General features: G+C 49.4%; 1 protein-coding gene across 3 annotated transcripts in view; it reads left to right on the top strand.

Moving 5' to 3' along the window:
- Positions 1–18,146, top strand: part of OTOF (otoferlin) — a 96,138-nt gene that overhangs the window by 22,238 nt on the left and 55,754 nt on the right. For all 3 annotated transcript variants that reach the window (XM_061168693.1, XM_061168691.1, XM_061168692.1), the window contains exons 2-3: positions 1,209–1,267; positions 12,093–12,181. In XM_061168693.1, the coding sequence (XP_061024676.1) occupies positions 1,209–1,267; positions 12,093–12,181 (148 nt within the window). The remainder of the gene's footprint in view (positions 1–1,208; positions 1,268–12,092; positions 12,182–18,146) is intronic.

Here is an 18,146-nt window from a genome sequence, read left to right as displayed (position 1 = left end):
CAGTGGCTTCATGCATATTTGAACCCTGTGATACCATCTTGGACTGTCCCTCCCTCCCTCCCCTCTGGCTGGGTTGCTCAGTTTCACTCCGGGAAACTTGAACACAGCCATATCCAGGCTCATTACCATTTTCCAGGATGAAAGGGCCTTTGATTATTCAGGCTTTCCTTGGGGAAGCCCCAGTGCACAGATATGCTCACCTGATTCTCAATTTGTATTGCATGTTGCCTGTGGGAAAAATTAAAAGAGGCTCAGGCACCATCCCTCATGCTTTCCTCTCCTCCCCTGGCTGCCTTGGGATTTGTCGTTGAGATTTCTCTTTTTAGTTTTTTGTTTTGTTTTGTTTTGTCCCTGGCTAGTGCTAAAGAATCTTTCTTTCCCATCTGTTTACTCCACATCTATTTTCTGTGTCTCTAGCTTTCACTTTATAGCTTCTTCCTCATTATCTTGGTTGCAGCCCCTCCCCATGTGCCCCCATCCTCCAAATACATACACACACACACACACACACACACTCTCACACACCCTTCCTCAGACCATCCACCTGACTCTGGCATCAAACCCCTGGCCGCCTCCTTGTCAGCGTCATACTGAACTAGGAATTGCTTCTAAATTCTAAAAACCAGGCAAGCCCTGGATATCCCTGCACCAACCCTCTTATAATACAGGTGAGGCCACCAAGGCCAGAGGAGAGAGGTGGTTCCCAGGGGGATGGAGCCCCATCACCAAGGAGCATCAGGGGGCTCACTCCAGTGCCTCCCTGGCCAGGCGCTGGTCCTGCCAGATCTCCTGGTGTTTCCAGGGGGAGAAGAGCACACCGTACTCCCCCACCCCTCTCCTGGGTCCCCAGCCTGCCCGCCGGTGACAACCCAAACTAACCCTCAGAATGAGACTGAGTTCAACCTGGAGGTAGCCCTTCAGTGAATGGTCCATTGGTTTAGGCTGGTGGGGATTTAAAAGCATTCTTTTTTTCAATTACAAAAGTGAAGCACAGTCATTGAAAAATGTTGAACTCAAGTGTATAAAATAAAAAAATCAAAGCATGCTGCTTTCAATATCTTCTCACTCCCCCTGCCCACTGATAACCACTTCTAAATGGTTTGAGATCTTTGTCCATTCATATATAAAAGAATTGAGTTTGGGAGCTTTTAAATAAACAGCTTACTGTCCAGGGAGTTCTGACTATAATTTCCTCTCTTCCCCACCAGGGCAATCCTTCTACTCCCGGGTCCTGGAGAACTGTGAGGATGTGGCTGACTTCGCAGAGGTAGGATGCCCTTGGGGCAGCACAAGCCCAGAGGGGAACCAGCAACTCCCTGCCTGCTGGGGGTGTGCTGCTCCCACACCCTGGGGGGCAGCCTGCCCAGAGCTCCTTGCTTCCTGGGAGGAGGCAGTGGTGGGAGCTGGGGAGGAGCCTTCCCGTTCCCTCCACCCAGGACCCCTCTCAGGGACCTCTGTAGAGGAGAGCCCCGTGCAGAGCATCTGGCACAGAGAAGGGCCAGCTGAGCCCATCCAACAGGCCTGGAGGGGCTTCCCTTCCCCTGTTCCCTGGGCACGTGGAGGGCCAGGCTAACCCACCTTCCAACAAATACAGTCGCACACGGACCTCACCCCTTCCTCTCCAAGAGCTAGTGGGCTACCTCTCCCACTGTGGCTCCGCAGGAAGCTTTTTGGTTCTTTTGGACCTCAGGCTCAGAGGGTTGAGAAAATCATTTGCCTCCGTTTATGGCACGTTGTCTCATTGGTCCCTACAAGGTCCCCTCTTGTTTTTCAGTGTGTAGGTAGGGATGGATGGATGCACGCATTCTCTTTTATCTCCGTATTCTTTCCCTCCATAGACAACCATTCGAATGTGTTTAACGTGTGTATCTTTTGATTTCCTGTGTGTTCTTACAAAATTGGTATTGTTATCTCGTAAGCATATAATTTATGTTTACCTGCATGGTGTCATGTTAAATATTTCCTTTTGTTTCAGTGAGCACCATTTTTAAATTCCATCCATTGCTATGCTAATCTATTGTTTCTACAGTACTCCATGGGACACATCCAACACACATTAGGTTGACCAACCATCCTGGGACTTGCCTGAGATTTAGGGGGTTCCTGGGACACAGATTTTCAGGGCTAAAAGCAGAAAAGTCATGGTCAACCCAGGGTGAGTTAATCACCCTACCCATTTCGCCTGTGCACCCACCCCCCATGAGGAACTCCTAGCTTGCCTCCAACTCCCCACCACCAGAGATGCTATGGATATTCTTATGCATATGCCCTTTGGGCTTCTGTAAGTATTTATCTGGGATACACACCAGGGCCAGGAATTGCTAGCTCATAGTCTATGCATACACTTAATTTGACCCAGGACTGTCATGGTTTACACTAGCAGTGCCTGTTTTCCACATCCTCATGTACACCTGGTGTTATACAGCTCTCTGATTCTCACCAGGCTAACAATGATACCTCATTGTTGTTTTAAAGATACATTTAAAGGTTCCTCTTCTTTAAATTGCCGGTGCATATTCTTGGCCCTTTTTTCCTATTGTTATAGCTGTCTTTTCTTATTGATTTGCAAGAGCTCTTTGTATGTTCTAGATACCCACTCCTTGTTGGTTTAAGATATTGAAATATCCTCTCCCAGTCTACCATCTATCTATTAACTTTGTCCCTGGTGCCCCTCCTTGACTAGAAATTCTTAATCCTGGCGTGTTTCCAAGTTTTGTTGACGAAGTCTATATACTCTTCTTGGTTACAAATATATTTTCCTCCATTTTCTGATTTTATAGTTGTATCTTTTATCTTGTATGTGGTTTTGGATAGGGGTCCAGTTTTATTTTTCTCTATAAAGGGAACCATTTTTCCTAACATCAGCTTGCAAAGCAAGCAATCATCTCTTCCATTTATTGTATGTTAAAGTCTATGTCTGAGTCTTCTATTCTATTCCTTTAGTCTATCTGTCTGTTCTTGAACTTTACCACACTGTGTTAATTAATATGGCTTTTTAAAAATGTCTTAATATCTGATGAGGCAAGTTCTTTACTCTTTTTTTTTGAAGTTTGTTTTTTTTGAAGTTTCTTTGACTCCCTTTTCACTTTCTGTATGTCTTCTTGAACCAATTTTGGATTTTTACATTTTTCTAGGCATTTTTACATTTCATCTGGGTTTTCAAATGTATTAGTGCACATTTGATCATACTGTTTTAAGATTGTTTTAAAATCTTTTTTGTGCCTAAAGTTATTTCCCCCTTTTTATTCCATATTTCATTTATGTGTATCTTCTCTCTGTTTTTCTTGGTCAGTCTTGCTAAAAATTTGTTTATCTTATTAGTCTTTGTAAAGAACCAGCTTTTGGCTTCATTAATCTCCCCTATTGTGGTTCTCCATTTCATTGATTTCTGCCCTTTTCTTAATTATTTCATTTCTGTTTATTTTATTCTACTCTATGGCTCTTTTCCTAACTTCTTGAGTGCTAAGCCTATTATTTTTAACTTTTCTTGTTTCTTAATAAATGTATATGAAGCTGTAAATTTTGCTCTATATACAGTTTTAACTGTATCCTACAAATGTTTATATATAATGTTTTCACTATTATTCAGGTTTAAACTTTTCTTACATTCCTTTATCATTTTCTTTTAAACCCAAGAGTTATACAATAATATGTTATTTAGTTTCCAAATACACGTATGAAATTATAGCTCCTTATTTTATTCATTTCTAGTTTTATTGCATTATGATCAAAGAACAGAGTCTGTATGGTATTGATCCTTTGGAATTTACTGAGACTTCTCTTATGACCTAATTCATGGTCATAAATGCTCCCTCTGCTTAAAAGGAATTTGTTTAGTGTGGGGTTCTATCTGTAGCTCAATATAAGCTTGATATTATATAAGCTCAAGCTTATTATTTATATTATTTAATTCTCCAAATGTTCTGTTTATTTTTCTCTGCTTGATCTATCAGTTTCAATAATGACTGTAATAAAATCGACTGCTACAACTGTTGATTTATATATTTCTCCCTGAAGTTCTGTCAGTTGTTGCTTGATGTGTTTTGAAACTGTTACTAGTTGCCTTTATGTTCATTATGGCTATATCATCTTGCTGATTTTTCCCTCAACCGGCACTTAATATCCTTCTTTGTCTCTTATGTTGTTTTTTGCATTAATTTCCATTTTGTCAGATATTAAGATTGCTACCTCAGCCAATTTTGGTTCGTTTGCCTGGTATATCTGTTTCGATCCTTTTAATTTCTTGGTAAATCTTTTTTCATGTTCTTATTTTCAATAATTCCATTTTTAAAATCAAGTGTGTCTTCTTAGGGCATGGATTATTAGGTCTTGTTTTCTTACCCAATGTGAGAGTCTCTCTGTTTTAATTGATTAGTTTTACCCATTTACCTCTACTGTAATTGCTATTATTATAAGGCTTATTTCTATCACCATCTTATTTTATATTTTCCATTTACTGTACTTTCTGCTTCTTTCTTTCTTTTTTTTCCCCTATTTTCCAGCTTTCAGTTGGATAGATTGAGTTTCTTTTGTTAGTTGAAAAGCTATGTATTCTGGTTTTGTTTTCAAGGTAGGTAGTCAGCCTTCCATACTTATGTTTATGTTCTCCTATTGAGAGCTCAAATAAATAAGTAATTATAATTTCTCCTAACATGACAAGTACCTTAATACTCGCTTGTGCCTCTTTGATTTCCCCACCTCAGCCCACATCCTCATGCTGATATTGACTAGATTAGAATTTTAATTCTAGGTTCTTATGAAGGTGTGTTCTCTCTTTCCTTTATTTGTCCTAGCCTTCTTTGTTCTTTTTAAAGACAACAATAGTCTTTACCAAGATACTTAATCACCTTTATTTCTCATATCTCTTGAAGCATCTCTTGGAATTGTTTTACTTCTTATTTGAGTACCTCCTCCAAAAGTATTTTTCATTTGAATCTTTATGTGGCAATCCTCCTAAAGCTTTGCAAATCTGATAATGTGTTTCTTATTTCTTCAAATTTGAATGAGAGTTTCATCAGATATAAAATTCTAAGCTCGAAGTTCTTTCCTTCACAACTTCAAATAGAAGTCCTTTATCTTTGATATTCTTAAATTTTATTATAATGTGTCTAATTGTGGGTTTCCTGATCTTTCCTTTTTTGCACTATTTTGTGAGCTCTTTCAAATCTAAGGCCTTTCATCTTTCATTTATTATAGAAAATTCTATCTCCATTATTTTTTTCAAACATTCAGTTTTTATATTGTTCTTGCCTCTGCAACTCCTATGATCAGATGTCAGTACTACTTCTAGCTGACATTTCTTAGCTTTTCTGGTTTTTGTTGATTAATCCTTTGCTGCTGTCTTCTGAGGGAGTTCTTCAAATTGATCTTCCAATTTAATAATTTGTTCTTTTTTCTTATGATTCCTTGAACTTGTTTTATATTGCTGTTATATAGTTTTATGGTCCATTCGTTCTAATGATCCTGTTCCAGTTGGTGTATACAGTTCAGTCTGTTGTCTTTTTTTTTTATAGGAGAGATACTCTCCCAGTCTGTTTACTTTGCCCTGTTTGAGCTCCCCTGGTATCAGCTACTCTGTCTGGTAATGAGTACTGAGCAACCATCAAAGGCTGCTGTGTCAGCCTCTAGGGGCTGAAGGGTGGGCGTGAGCACCAGGGGGGCCCAGTCACCACAGAAACAGAGTCAGGGTCTCATCTCTAAGCCTTAAAGGCGAGACATGGTTGACAGAAAGCAGTCGAGATTTTTAACAAACTAGCTCTGGGGGTTCAATGAGAGAAAGTATGAGACAGCTGGTTTATCAGCATCTATTTTTATTAAACCTCATGCCAGTAGGGTTTTTGTCACCGTTTTCTCAGTAAAGGAGCAGGCAACCATTGCCCCAAGGTAGTGCCAGGGAGTGACGAGAGCAGAACTTGCAAAGATTTCCTCCAACCTGTTCTCCCACTGCTGCTTCCACTCACCCCTCCCCCACAAGCTGAGCAGCCACCATACTCCCCAGCTCATGTCAGTTCACACAGCCTTTGGTCCCCCTGGGTTTCTCATACCTGCTTACATGTTTGTTTGGTACTTCCTAGAATCCATATTCCCCTCTTGCTTCTGTAGTTCCTACGGGGTTGACTTTGGGGTGAGAGGCAGCAGGGTCCTAAGTCACCATCTTGGCACAAAGCCGCAGCTCTGCTTGACCCCAGAAGAGCTTACCCCATCTTTCCTGGGCCTTGCGCCTCACGTCTGGCTCTGTCTGGGCTGGAAAGGGCCTCATGACAGCCTGTTCACTTTGAGGCTAGCATTTATCTGACCAGCCTCCAGGGGCCACTGAGAACTGCTGTCTCCTCCTCACTCTGGGCCCATCCCACACGGTACAGCTGTGTCCGTAGGACCAGAGCTGTAGGCACAGGGGAGCAAGGCCTCAACCTTCTCACCTGGGCTCAGGCCACCACTGACCATCACAGCCCCCAAGCTGTACCCTCCCCGGTGAGAGTTCTGTTCTTGCCTTCTCCGCCTCCTGGCTGTATGACTTTCAGCCTCAGTTTCTAAGCCTCAGCTACCACACTTGTCAAATGGGGCAGGTGATGGGTATGAAGTCTCTTTGTAAAACCATGAACAAAATGAGAGATTGTCGTGACAATGGAACCATTGCCGGTACTAAGCCTGGTGTCTCAGCCTCAGATGAGCCCCACCGCACAGCCTGCCTGTTCCTTCCCCTCCGCACCACCTCCTCAGTCAGGGCCCCGAGCTGGAGGGCCTGGCTGGGTGAGGATGCAGGCCGCCTGGCTCAATCGCTCAGCCCTGCCTCCCTGGGCGTCTGCCCTCAATCAGCCAGGCACAGCATCGACTCCCTCCTTCTCACCAAGTATCCCAGGGGACATGTCCACCCAGACCTCCAGCCCGTGAGCAACCTGATGCCCCTTATAAGGACACTGTCACTCTTCTCCATTAACTGCACCCTGGGACACCTGAGCCATGGGTATACATGACATTCCAAGTTAATCACCGTGTCCTTCCTCTTCCCAGTGCTGCCCAGCACAGGGCAGGGGGAGAGTCAGTCCTGCCACCCTGAGCACGGGACCACGTTCTGAGCGCCTGATGTGTGCCAGGCCCAGGTAGAGATGCCCCAGAGGGAGAGGCAGGTGCAACAATACACAAGGATCCCTGCAGGAACTTGGGCACAGGGAGCCTCCGGGTCAGTGCAGAGAGACCAGGAAGGGGTGGAAGCCAGGGAGTTATGGGCACAAACACATGCCAGGATCGGAGAGCAGCCATGAGGCGGGGAGAAGTAGCTCCCACCCGGGGAAATTTATACACACACGAGCACTTGGTGGAATGGGGCAAAGATGCTAAGTGACCTGCAGTGCTCAGGCCTTCCCATGGGACACAGACTTGCCTGTCACTTGCCCTCTGGGCAGCCCCGTGGGAAGATCATGGCAGCAGTTTCCCACAGCAGCACCATGCTGCGTCCTGGGCAAGGCCTCTTCCATCCAGTCTCCACAGCAACTACAGTGATGCAACTCGGGCTCAGAGACTACGTATCCTTCCCAAGGTGACAGCTGTAAGTGGCAAAGCCAGGGTTCTTAGATACTAAGCCCCCTCTGGATGCAGCAGTAGAAAGCTGCTTAGCCTGACCCCCGCCACTCCTGCAAGGCCTTGCTGGGGTCTCTCCATACCCCTGTCTCCATTTCTCCTTCTAAGAAGCAGCTTGCAGCCTGGCTGCCACTGGTCAGCAGGGTACACCCCACAAAGCAGTGGAGGCAACCGTCCCACCTCCTGCTCAGGAAGGGCCCAGGGAACTCTCCAAAGAGAGCCTGGAACTGCAACCATACTTATACCTGTCTCCCCAGCCTCGGGTGGACAAGTCCTAAACTTTCCCGGCTGGCTCCTGAAAGAACCAGCCTGTCAGTGCTTCCAGAATAAGCTTGGAAAAGAAACCTCAGCTGCCCCTTACAAAACCTCCAAAGGTCTCCTAGCTTCCCAGCAAGTCTTTTTTCTCACGCTTACTGTGCCCAGGGCCTTTGGGAACCAGCTCAGTGAGGTACAAAGCACATTGGCCTGGGAGTCACGAGACCTGGGCTACAGTCCCCACTGAGGTGTTAATGAACTCTGTGCCCTTGGGTTGGCCACGCAACCTCTCCAGGCCTCAGATTCCCCTTCTGAAAAATGGGGTCAGACTCCTTGCTCTGTCTGCCTCACAGAAATGTTGCATGGCTGAAAATGAAATAAAAGACATGAAAACAAATGTCTCTCCCTCTTCTACTCAGACAAGGATGGGAGGGGCCACTGCAGGCGGGGCCGAGGAACCTGAGGCGGTTGGAGGGTGGACATGGCAGAAAGACAGTGCGCTGCACAACAATGGTGGAAACAGAGCCTGGACCTGGTATCTCCTTTCCCAGAGGCTGGAACCTGAGATCCTGCATTTAACCTACAACTATGGAGAAGCTAACGAGAGAGAGAGAGACAGAGACGGAGAGAGACAGCCTTTGTGCCAGGCCAGCAGCCAGCAGAGGCCCCTGGTGGTGGGGTGGGGGGATGGCCACACCCAGCCTACCCCAAGCCAGCTTGGTTTGGCCTTAACCAGACCTCCCAGCAGAGGCCGGAATAACAATAGTAATTGTAGGAATAAGAGCAGCTGCGAGGTACTGAGTGCTTGGTACACAGCAGGACGGGCTGAGAGCTTACGCAAGCCTCATAACTCACTGCAACGCACTGGGTGGGCACCACCTCAGGCAATGAGTAGCGCATCAGGATTTGAACCCTAGTCTAATTCCAGAACCTATGGCCACTTGCAAAGCGGACAAGGCTCAGTCCTGCCCTCAAGGGGCTCAGTCCAGTGGGGAGATGGGCCCAGAACAGGAAAGATGGACTATGGGCCTTCCGAGCCCAGAGGAGGGAGAGGTCATCAGCCTGGGCGGTCGAGGGTCAGAGCTCATCTTCCCACTTTACTTGTACCTGGAAGACATGGGCTGTGAGCAACATGGGTCAGGAACATACCTGTCAGGTTCATGAATGGCCTGGCACCCAGCACAGGGCTCAGGGAAATATTGCTGAGTGAAAGAATGAACAAAGGAAAAAACCCAATTTGAGTCTTGGGTCTTTAACTTCCCAAGACAGTCTTTCCATTGCACCCTAAAGCTTTGCAACACATCCTAAAATTTTCCACCCAAAATTTAGAGCGCTCTTTAAGGACATTGCCTTGCTGGTTTAGGATGGTTTCAAACCCAGTTGATGAAGCCCAGGATAACCCAGGTCATTCTCCAGCCTGCATCAGGGAAACCTTTCCGTGGAGTCTTAGATAGCTGGGGCTGATAGGATGCAGAACTCCGCCACCCTGGCCAGCACCTGCCAGGTCACGGCCAAGCTTAGAGCTGGTGAACTGGGTCACAGCTCCACACTCCCGGTGCTCCTGAGACCCCCTTCAGACAGAGATCCTCTTCCCTCCCTCTGCCCCTAATGTTTGCCACCTTACTCTGTCAATGTTCCTATCCCAGGCTGCAATTTCAGGTCTGTGTCTGTCTTCAGAACTACCCAGGAGCTCCTGAGAGACACCCCTGCTTCCCCACACAGAGCCCAGCACACAGGAAGTGCCCAGCAAACATGTGCTCCTGCGTGGGGCTTGCTGGCTCATGACAACTTGAGTAGCTGTGTTTGGCTCAGCTGCTACCTGAGTCCCCTGGCATGTTTGGAGGCTGACACGGGGTGGGATCCTAGATGATGTGCGGGCTCCCTTGGCCCGATCGCTAGGCCACTGATTTCAGGGCATCTCCAGAGGCAGAAGACACAACCCTCAGCTGCTGTGGCTGCAGGAAGAGAATCATGCTGGTGCTGCCTCAGGCTGGAGAGAGGCTCTCTGTCCCCAGCAGCCCCCTGCAATCCCTGCAGTGTCCATCCCCAAGGATGCCAGACCTTGCCCCGGCTCCTGGAAATAACAGCAACGCAGTAGAATTCACTGTAATAAAGCGCCATGTTGATCAGGCTCTTACTTGCGCCGGCTTCCGCGCTAGTGCTTCACCAGCCTCGCGATAACCCCAGGAAGCAGTACTGTGACGTCACCCTCGCTTTCCAGAGGAGGAGGAGGAGTGTGGAGAGGGGAATCAGCTCGGCCTCGCCCTCAAGCTAGCAAGGAGCAGCACTGCAGTCGAGGCAAACATTTGAGGCCGATTTGCTGAGTGCCTACCATGTGGCAGGCCCCGTGCTGGGTGCAGGGAGACCCCAGTAAACGAGATGAGACTGGGCCTGTCGGCTCTGCTCAGGCTCCGAACTGCTGAGTGGGACAGGCAAGCTATCCCAGGAGTTCGGGGGACAGCGGGAAGGGAGGGGGCTGGTATGTGGAAAGGCAAGGGCCGGGCAGGGAGCCAGCTCTGGCACTGATGACAGGCCTCCCTGACATGAGGCTGACTCCTAGAGGGAGGCACAGATAGCACGGGGGACTGTCACAGTCATCTAGGGCTGCGTAACAAACCACCCCAAAGCTCACTGACAAATTATCAACATTTTCGTGTTTCTCATGCTTCTGTGGGTTGGCTGGACTCGACTGAGGCGCCTTCCTGGAAATGCTAAATGTGCTCCCTCAGCTGAAAAATTTCTGAAAGGGTGCCCCTGGGTGGGCTTCCTCTGGAGTCTCATCTCCAGTCAGGGCCCCCCCAGGTGCCCCTCCCAGCCCTTGCTGACTCCCCTCCTCTCTGCTCAGCAAACTGGTCCACGATGGTGGCCTTCTTATCCTGTCAGCCCTGGTGACCCAGTAAACTGCACCCCGACCACGGGGCAAGTCAGGGCCTGGCGATGGGCAAGAAGAGACCACAAGCCGCTTCCCTCTCTGGGCCCCTTTTCCTCGAAAGGGCTTCACGTTTCCCGGTTCCTTTGTGTTCACCTAATTATGTCACTCTTCAACACCACCCTCCTCTAACTGTGCCATTTCCACAGCTCCTTTTTCTCCTACTCCTTCCCTCCTTCAAGTGCCAAAATCCCATGCACAGACCCTCAGGTGGCTCAAACACCCCTTTCCCCTTGGTTCTAAGAAAACCAAAATCTTGGTGCCCCCGCCAGACCCTCCTCCCTCTGCACGGTGGCTAATGAGTTCACCCTTCGCACGCTAGTTTATTTCCCTTCAGCCCGATAATGGCAACTTCATTAAGAAAACCATACCCTTGCTGAGCTGGAGACCTCCAGATGGCAGGAACAGAGCAGCTTAATGGGGCCTGTGGGCGGCCAGGCTGCCTCCCAGGCTCCCCTCCCTCCTCTTCTTCCTTCTGTGTCCAAGGCCTCCAAAGTCCCCCGCCCATGCCCCTCTCAAAGCCCTCTCCCTCCCCACCCCAGGTCCCCCTCCCTCCTCTGCTTCTTCCTCCCTCACCTGCCCGCTCCAGCTGACCGTGGAGGTGTCAGGGTCCCCCCCGGGCCTTGGCCAGCCCCAGAGAGAGGGGACATGAAGGCCATGACAGGCCCTGCCCACACTCGGCCGTGATCTGCCAGGCTGGCTCGGTGCTCCCGCAGCCCGCAAGTCCTCAGTGGAGAATGAAGAATTGCTCTGAAGCAGCACGCTTGCAGGGTGGGCCCTCAGAAGCCTCTCCAGCACCTGCTGAGTCACTAAAAACAGCGTCCTGTTACTTCCCTGAACCCTAGTTCCTCTGTCTCTAGAACGGAGACCACATTACCAGCCTCTTGGGTGGTTGTAAAGACTAAACTAATTAATGCATCTAAAGCATTCAGACCCACATAATGAAAAGTTCAGACCCACAAATGGCAGCTATTATTACTATTACTATTGTTATTATTTATTACTAGCCTCTGTGCATTCTGAATTTGGTGGGGTATATAAATGAAATTTAAAAAGTCACTGCCTTCCACCTGCTCTGTCAAATCCCCCTTGTTTAGCATCTCTCAGCGGCATCTTGAGCAGACCCCAGAGCTTTCTGGTTATTTTCAGTTATTCAAAGTCCAGTCCAGAAGGGTTTATTGCTCTACCCCAGCACCCAGTTTCCGTCTGGTCTTCCAATTCCTGTGAAGCATTGGGCTGATGTGAAGGGCTATCTTACCAGGGGTCCCCCTCCCACTCCCCACACCCCTGTCATTTCCACCCAAGGCCACAGCTGTCCCTCTCTCCCTAGACCTTCCGGTGGCAGGTGGCCAGCAGCATCGACAGCAATGAGATGCTCGAGATTCAGATCTTCAACTACAGCAAAGTCTTCAGCAACAAGTAAGTGAGGGGCGGGGCACGAGAGGCGGGGCCCCGAGGGGCGGGGGGGCCTGCCCTGTTCCTTGGGCTGCCCCCTCCTTTGAGTTTAAAAGGGGACCTGCACTCAGGCCTGGATTGACCTTGAAAGACCCGCCCCCACCCCCCCAAACCTCCGCTCCCTCATGTTGCCCTCAGAGTCCCCCAGGCCTCCCAATCCTTGTTGGCCAAGTTCACTCTCTCTGTCCCCAGTCCCAGCACAGCTTCCTGTTTCCTTCCTCAAGTTTCCCCCCTTACACCATGCTGGGCAACAGTTACCCATCAGAGAAGGTGATAATACCCTCCAACAGACCATCTATCTGTAGCCTTGAGAGTGAACTTGTCACACCTGTGGAGGACGGGCAGCTCTGAGGCAGTTTGGTGCAGTGGTTTAGGAGTCAGGAGAGCCTGCTCTCAGATCCCAGCTCAGTCATCTACTGTGTGACCCTGGGCAGGTTGCATGACCTCTCTTGAGTTCAATGTTTGCATGTGGAAAGAGGATAAGTACTTACCTCAAAGGGAAGCTGTGAGAATTAAATGAGATAGATGTTCATTCATTCATTCAATCCCCATGTTTACTAAGTGCCTACTGTGATGGCGAGGTTACCACCTTCATGGAGCTTACATTCTGCAGTGGAGCCCATCTCCCACCTATCACTACCAGGGGTTCAGCAAAAGTAGTTCCCATCCTTCTCTCTGGGTGACAAGCAAACTTCAGAATCATTTGAACAGTCTGGAATGGTGGCTAAATATAGTACATGTAAGTTCCTATCTTGGATTCGAAAGCCAATTGCTCTTATACAAGCTAGAGGGGGTCATGGCTGAACCATGACACATCTGAAATGGCACGGGGGTTTTATTCACTGAGAGCTCAGTATGACTCACAGTGGGAGAAGACCTCAAATGAATGAAAAGCTGACCTAACCCTAGGTCACGTTAGTAGGAGAGCCAGCAGAGCAGGAGAGGTGAGGGGCGAGGGTTCCACTGTCCTCATGCTGCTTGGAGAGAGCACGAGTAGGCACTGCCTTGTGGTTACCAGGGGGAAGGGACTTTAAATCTTGCCTCATGACAAGGGGATGAGAGCCTAGAGGGGAAAATCACAGAAGACATATTCATCCATCCATCCATCCTTGGTCCATCCTTTCAGTCACTCATCAAACATTCACTGAGAAACACTCTATACCAGGCAGACACTGTGCTAGTCATTGGAGATACTAAGATGAGGGATTAGGGCACCATGTCTGTCCCCCAAGAAGGTTTTCTTCCATGTGAAAGAGGAAAGATGTGTGCCTAGATGCAGGATCAGGGCAGGGCTGCATTGCTGGTGGACAACAGACAGATGAAAGATGGCCAGAGCTCTCCAACCAATGAGCTGTCACAGGGAGAGAGTTAGCAGAGAGTGGACAATGATGCCGTAGAGGGGATTTCTGAGTCAGGAAGGGCCAAACCACGTGAGCTCCAAGGATTCTGTGGTTTTTATCGGGAGCCGGAGAGATCTCAGCTGGATATGGGATGTGGGCATTCCAGGCCCACCGGCAGAGAGGCCTATCAGGGCCTATCCCATCATTCAGGCAGCTGCCTCTGGCACCCACAAGAAAGGTTGGTGAGACACCCCACCAGCGGCCCCCAAGATGAAGCAGGACCTTCTTCCCTGGGATGAGAGACCAGGTAACCTGTGAGAACAGGAGAAACAGGGACATGCACAGCAAGGTGGATGTGGAGGAAGAAGCAGAATCGGAAGCTGAGGGCTGGGAGGAGCTCCAGGCATCCCAACAGGACCCACAGTAGACAGCAGAGCACTGGGGAGCCTCAGAGCTCAGCCAGGGCAACCCTCGCTGTGCAGATGGGGAAAGTGAACCTCAGAGAGGTTGCTGAGGCCACAGGGGTAGACAGCAGTAGAGCGGGGCTAGGATGCTGGTCTCCTTCCTCCCCTTCCTAATCCTCAAACTCCCAGAAACCAGGCTATGTGAACAGTGATGGTGGAAACCAAGGATGTGGAAGAGATTGCTAAATCATTTAAATGAAAGCTGCTGGACCAATCCCTAAAATGCTTGAAAACATCAAAACTCTTGCTATAAACAAATCAGAAGTATCTGGTAAATTGTTTAGGAAATCAACTACTGTAACAGTGAGTATGCTGGAATATAAGGCTTCAATGAGTTGTTCTAAAACGCCAGCAAGAAGGAGACAGAAGAGGGGAGTCCCTACTCTGATTCTCCTTCCTTCTCTCTCCCGGCCCTCCCTGCCCCCACCCAGGAAAAGGCAGGAAACCCCACAAGGGGAGGCCTGGACCTGGTGGAAGTGGGTCCTGCTGTTTCCTTGGAAGCCTGGAGAAGGTCCAGGGCACTGTTGGCTGCAGAGCTGGGGTGGGGAGGAGTGGTGGTCTTGTGGACAACGCAGGGCCCACCTGACACAGGCCAGCGCGGGGTGTCGGAAAGGGAGGGCAGGTGCTTGGAGTCAGGTGGGCCTCAGTCTCCCATCCTGGAGTCTGGGCTCTATTTCCCAGAGCCAAAGAAAAGGGCCACCTAGTGTTTTCCCTCTGTCCCCACCATGGCCCAGCTCAGTCACCAGGCTCCTTCTGATGGGCCAGCTGAGCCTCTGGGGAGCCTCTGGGGGTTGCAAAGGGCACGGCAACCAGCAAAGCCACACCCGCTGCTCGGGGCAGTGGCTGGCACCCAGCAGGCCCCCCTTACTTTGTGGAATGAGTGAATGAGTCAATGTCAGGAAGAGAGGGCGTACAGGGTAGGAGGATCTGGGCACAGGAATTCGAGTGGCCCTTCTTCTCTGAAGAGCTCAGGGCTCTCCAGGAACCCAGTCACATGACTGGTACATTTGGGGAAACTGAGGTAAAGGAGGCTGGCGTGAGATTTAGAACCTGTGGGCCTGATCCCACCACCACCCACCGCAGAGAAAGGGACTTATTCTAGAAGCAGAGGGCAAAATAGAAGCTGACCCCTCACCCAGGCCAGGAGACCCCAGGTCTGCTCCGCCCACCTTGAATGAGGTCCTTTTTCAAGAGCCTTGGGCTTCCCTGTGAGGACGTGGTGTTGGGTCCAGAGGATCTTGTGCCACCCCCTCTGCCTGTCCAGGACCCTGGAGGGGGGCTGGCCTGACCCAGGCACCAGTCTCCTGGGGCTCCTGAATAATTCAGGAGCCAGGAGAGCAGTGGAGGCCTGGTGAGGCCTCAGGCACTTGACACCAGCTCCCAGGGGAAAGCAATGAATTATTGACAGGCCCTGGTGCCGGGTTGCAGCTCTACTGTGGTTAGTCTGTGGGCCCCCCTCGCTGCTGGCTAACTACCTGAGAATCCTGCCTCTGCTCAGCCTGCCCAGCCGCTCCGTGGGGGCCAGCGCAGCCTCCAGAGTCGGGGGTTGCCATCCGGAGGGCCCACCTCCCAGGCAGCTCCTCCACGCTGACCCACCGGGAGGAGCAGAGGCAATAGGCATAGCCCGCTGAGCTTCCAGCCAGGCTGGACAAAGGGCAGCTGGGATCGGGGCAGGAGGTGGTCTCCGGGGTCACCAGGCAGGCCAGACCCTAGGCTTCCTTCCTTCCTGCACCAGCTCCTTCCCCAGAGAACATCTATGGAAGGGGGCTGAGGGGCAACGCTCTGTTGGAAGCAGCATGCGGGCACTTGTTTTGAAGTTGTGTTTTCATAGCAAGCACCCTGGTTTTGCTTAGATGGCACATTACAGATGTGCAAAAAGGGTAAAGTTTTACAAAAAATGTTTTTCTTTATTTTTTAAAAGTTTTTATTGGAGTACAATTGATTTACAATGTTGTGTTAGTTTCAGGTGTACAGCAAAGTGAGTCAGTTTTATATATATACATATAGCCACTCTTTTTTTTTTTTCTCTTAGATTCTTTTCCCATATAGGCCACTACAGAGTATTGAGTAGAGTTCCCTGTGCCATACAGTACGTTCTTATTCGTTATATATTTTATATGTAGTAGTGTGTATATGTCAATCCCAATCTGCCAATTTATCCCTCCCCCCACCTTATCCCCTGGTAACCATAAGTTTGTTTTCTATATCCATGACTCTACTTCTCTTCTGTAAATAAGTTCATTTGTACCCTTTTTTTTTTAGATTCCACATGTAAGCGATATCATATGATATCTGTCCTTCTGTGTCTGACTTACTTCACTCAGTAAGACAATCTCTAGGTCCATCCATGTTGCTGCAAATGGCATTATTTTGTTCTTTTTATGGCTGAGTAATATTCCATTGTATATATGTACCACATCTTCTTTATCCATTCCTCTGTTGACGGATGTTTTTCTTTATCCTTAACATAAGACTGAGATCACATCCGTTGTCCATTTCAAAGAACACTATTTTTTATTTTTGTTTGGGGGAAGCAGCGGGTAACTATTAAGAGTTAAAGCCCCACAAGCCACCCCCTGTGGGTATGGTGAATTCAGCCCTCTGGCCTTGCTAGCTCCCAGGATCCCAGCCCCATCTTCTGGGCCGCAGGCTTGCTCTGGCTCTGTGAGGCTGCGCATCTGCCCCCAGAGCCCACGTTGTGCAGGAGACCAGTGCTGTATGGGCCCTCCAGACGGCAAACACCGCCCCACCCCGTGCCCCACTGTGACATGTGACATCTGAGTGTGGCGGTATTAGAGGACTTTCACTTGAGTGTACTCACCACCACCCAGTGAAGCAAGTGGTATCACCTCCTTTGGGGAGGTGGAAAAAAAGCAAGGCTCAGAGAGGTTGGAGAACCAGCCCAAGTCACACAGCTGCCAGGTGGTAGAAACCCTCTTAGACCCTGCTGGGCAAACCCACCTCTGTCTGACTCCAGAGCCCAGGCTCTTTCTGCTGTCTACATTGCCTCCCATTAGGGATGGCATTTAGTCTGTGTGTGAACAGGGCTTGGACCAGGGCATGAGGAGAGGGGAATTTGCCAGAAGGCAGATCTCAGCTTACTGTGTGATTGAAGCAGAGGTGGATGGGTGAGCAGTGAGGGCAGCCGGGGTGTAGTGAGGTCCCCATCACCGGGCATCTAGCGGGATCTGGGAGTGTGTGTCAGGGAGGAGGTTTAAGGGACTTCTTTTTTTTTTTATTTAACATCTTTATTGCAGTATAATTACTTTACAATGGTGTGTTAGTTTCTGCTTTATAGCAAAGTGAATCAGCTATACTAAGGGACTTCTCCTTGACGGAATGCTGGACAAGCTTTCCTCTTAGGTCCCTCGCAAGTCTAAAGGTCTGAGAACTTGTTTAAGCCTGGAAGGTGCCAGAGCCTTCTCTGAGCACTTGTGGGGGAATAGCTCCCTCCTGCCCCCTGGGGGTGTCTTGTCACACTGCAGCATCTCTACTGATCCCTGGGTATCTTCTAGGGAAAGTTGTGCCCGCGCACCCAGCGCTCAGCGGGTGCTCAACAGGCCCTAGTGGAGCTAAAAGGGCCTGAAGTTCCAGTCAGCAAGGGGCCGTGGTAGAACAGGGATTCTCAAAGTGTGCTCCCCAAGCACCATCATCAGCATCACCTGGACACTCGTCAGAAAAACCCATTCTGGGGCCCCACCTCGCCTGCTGAGTCAGACCCCCTGGGGCGGGGCCGGCTCCCAAGAGCAGATGGTACACATCTCTCCCAACTCGGTGCTCAGTGGCTTCACATTGGAAGCTTGAAATTGGCCTTGGTGGGGGTATTTACACCATGGAAATGAGCAAAAGCTGCAAGTCAGGACTGCCCTTCCCCTCCCCCAGCCAGTTGTTAAACAGTTGCCAGCACAACAGTGGGGGGGTGGGTCCCAGTCATCTGTGTTTTAGCAGGCCCTCCCAATGATTCTGTTCATGCTGAAGTTTAGAACCACAGATTTAGACCCTAAAGAGATGAAGCTGCAAAAAAACCCAGTATACACGTTCATGCCTAGAGTCTACTGTTAGAAGGGCTACACAGGACAGAAGCTAAGAGCCCATCACCCTCATTTTATAAAGACAAAGTTGAGA

The sequence above is a fragment of the Eubalaena glacialis genome, chromosome 14 (genome assembly GCF_028564815.1).
Source record: "Eubalaena glacialis isolate mEubGla1 chromosome 14, mEubGla1.1.hap2.+ XY, whole genome shotgun sequence".
NCBI classification, from domain to species: domain Eukaryota; kingdom Metazoa; phylum Chordata; class Mammalia; order Artiodactyla; family Balaenidae; genus Eubalaena; species Eubalaena glacialis.
This window is presented reverse-complemented; position numbering and strand designations above follow the sequence as displayed.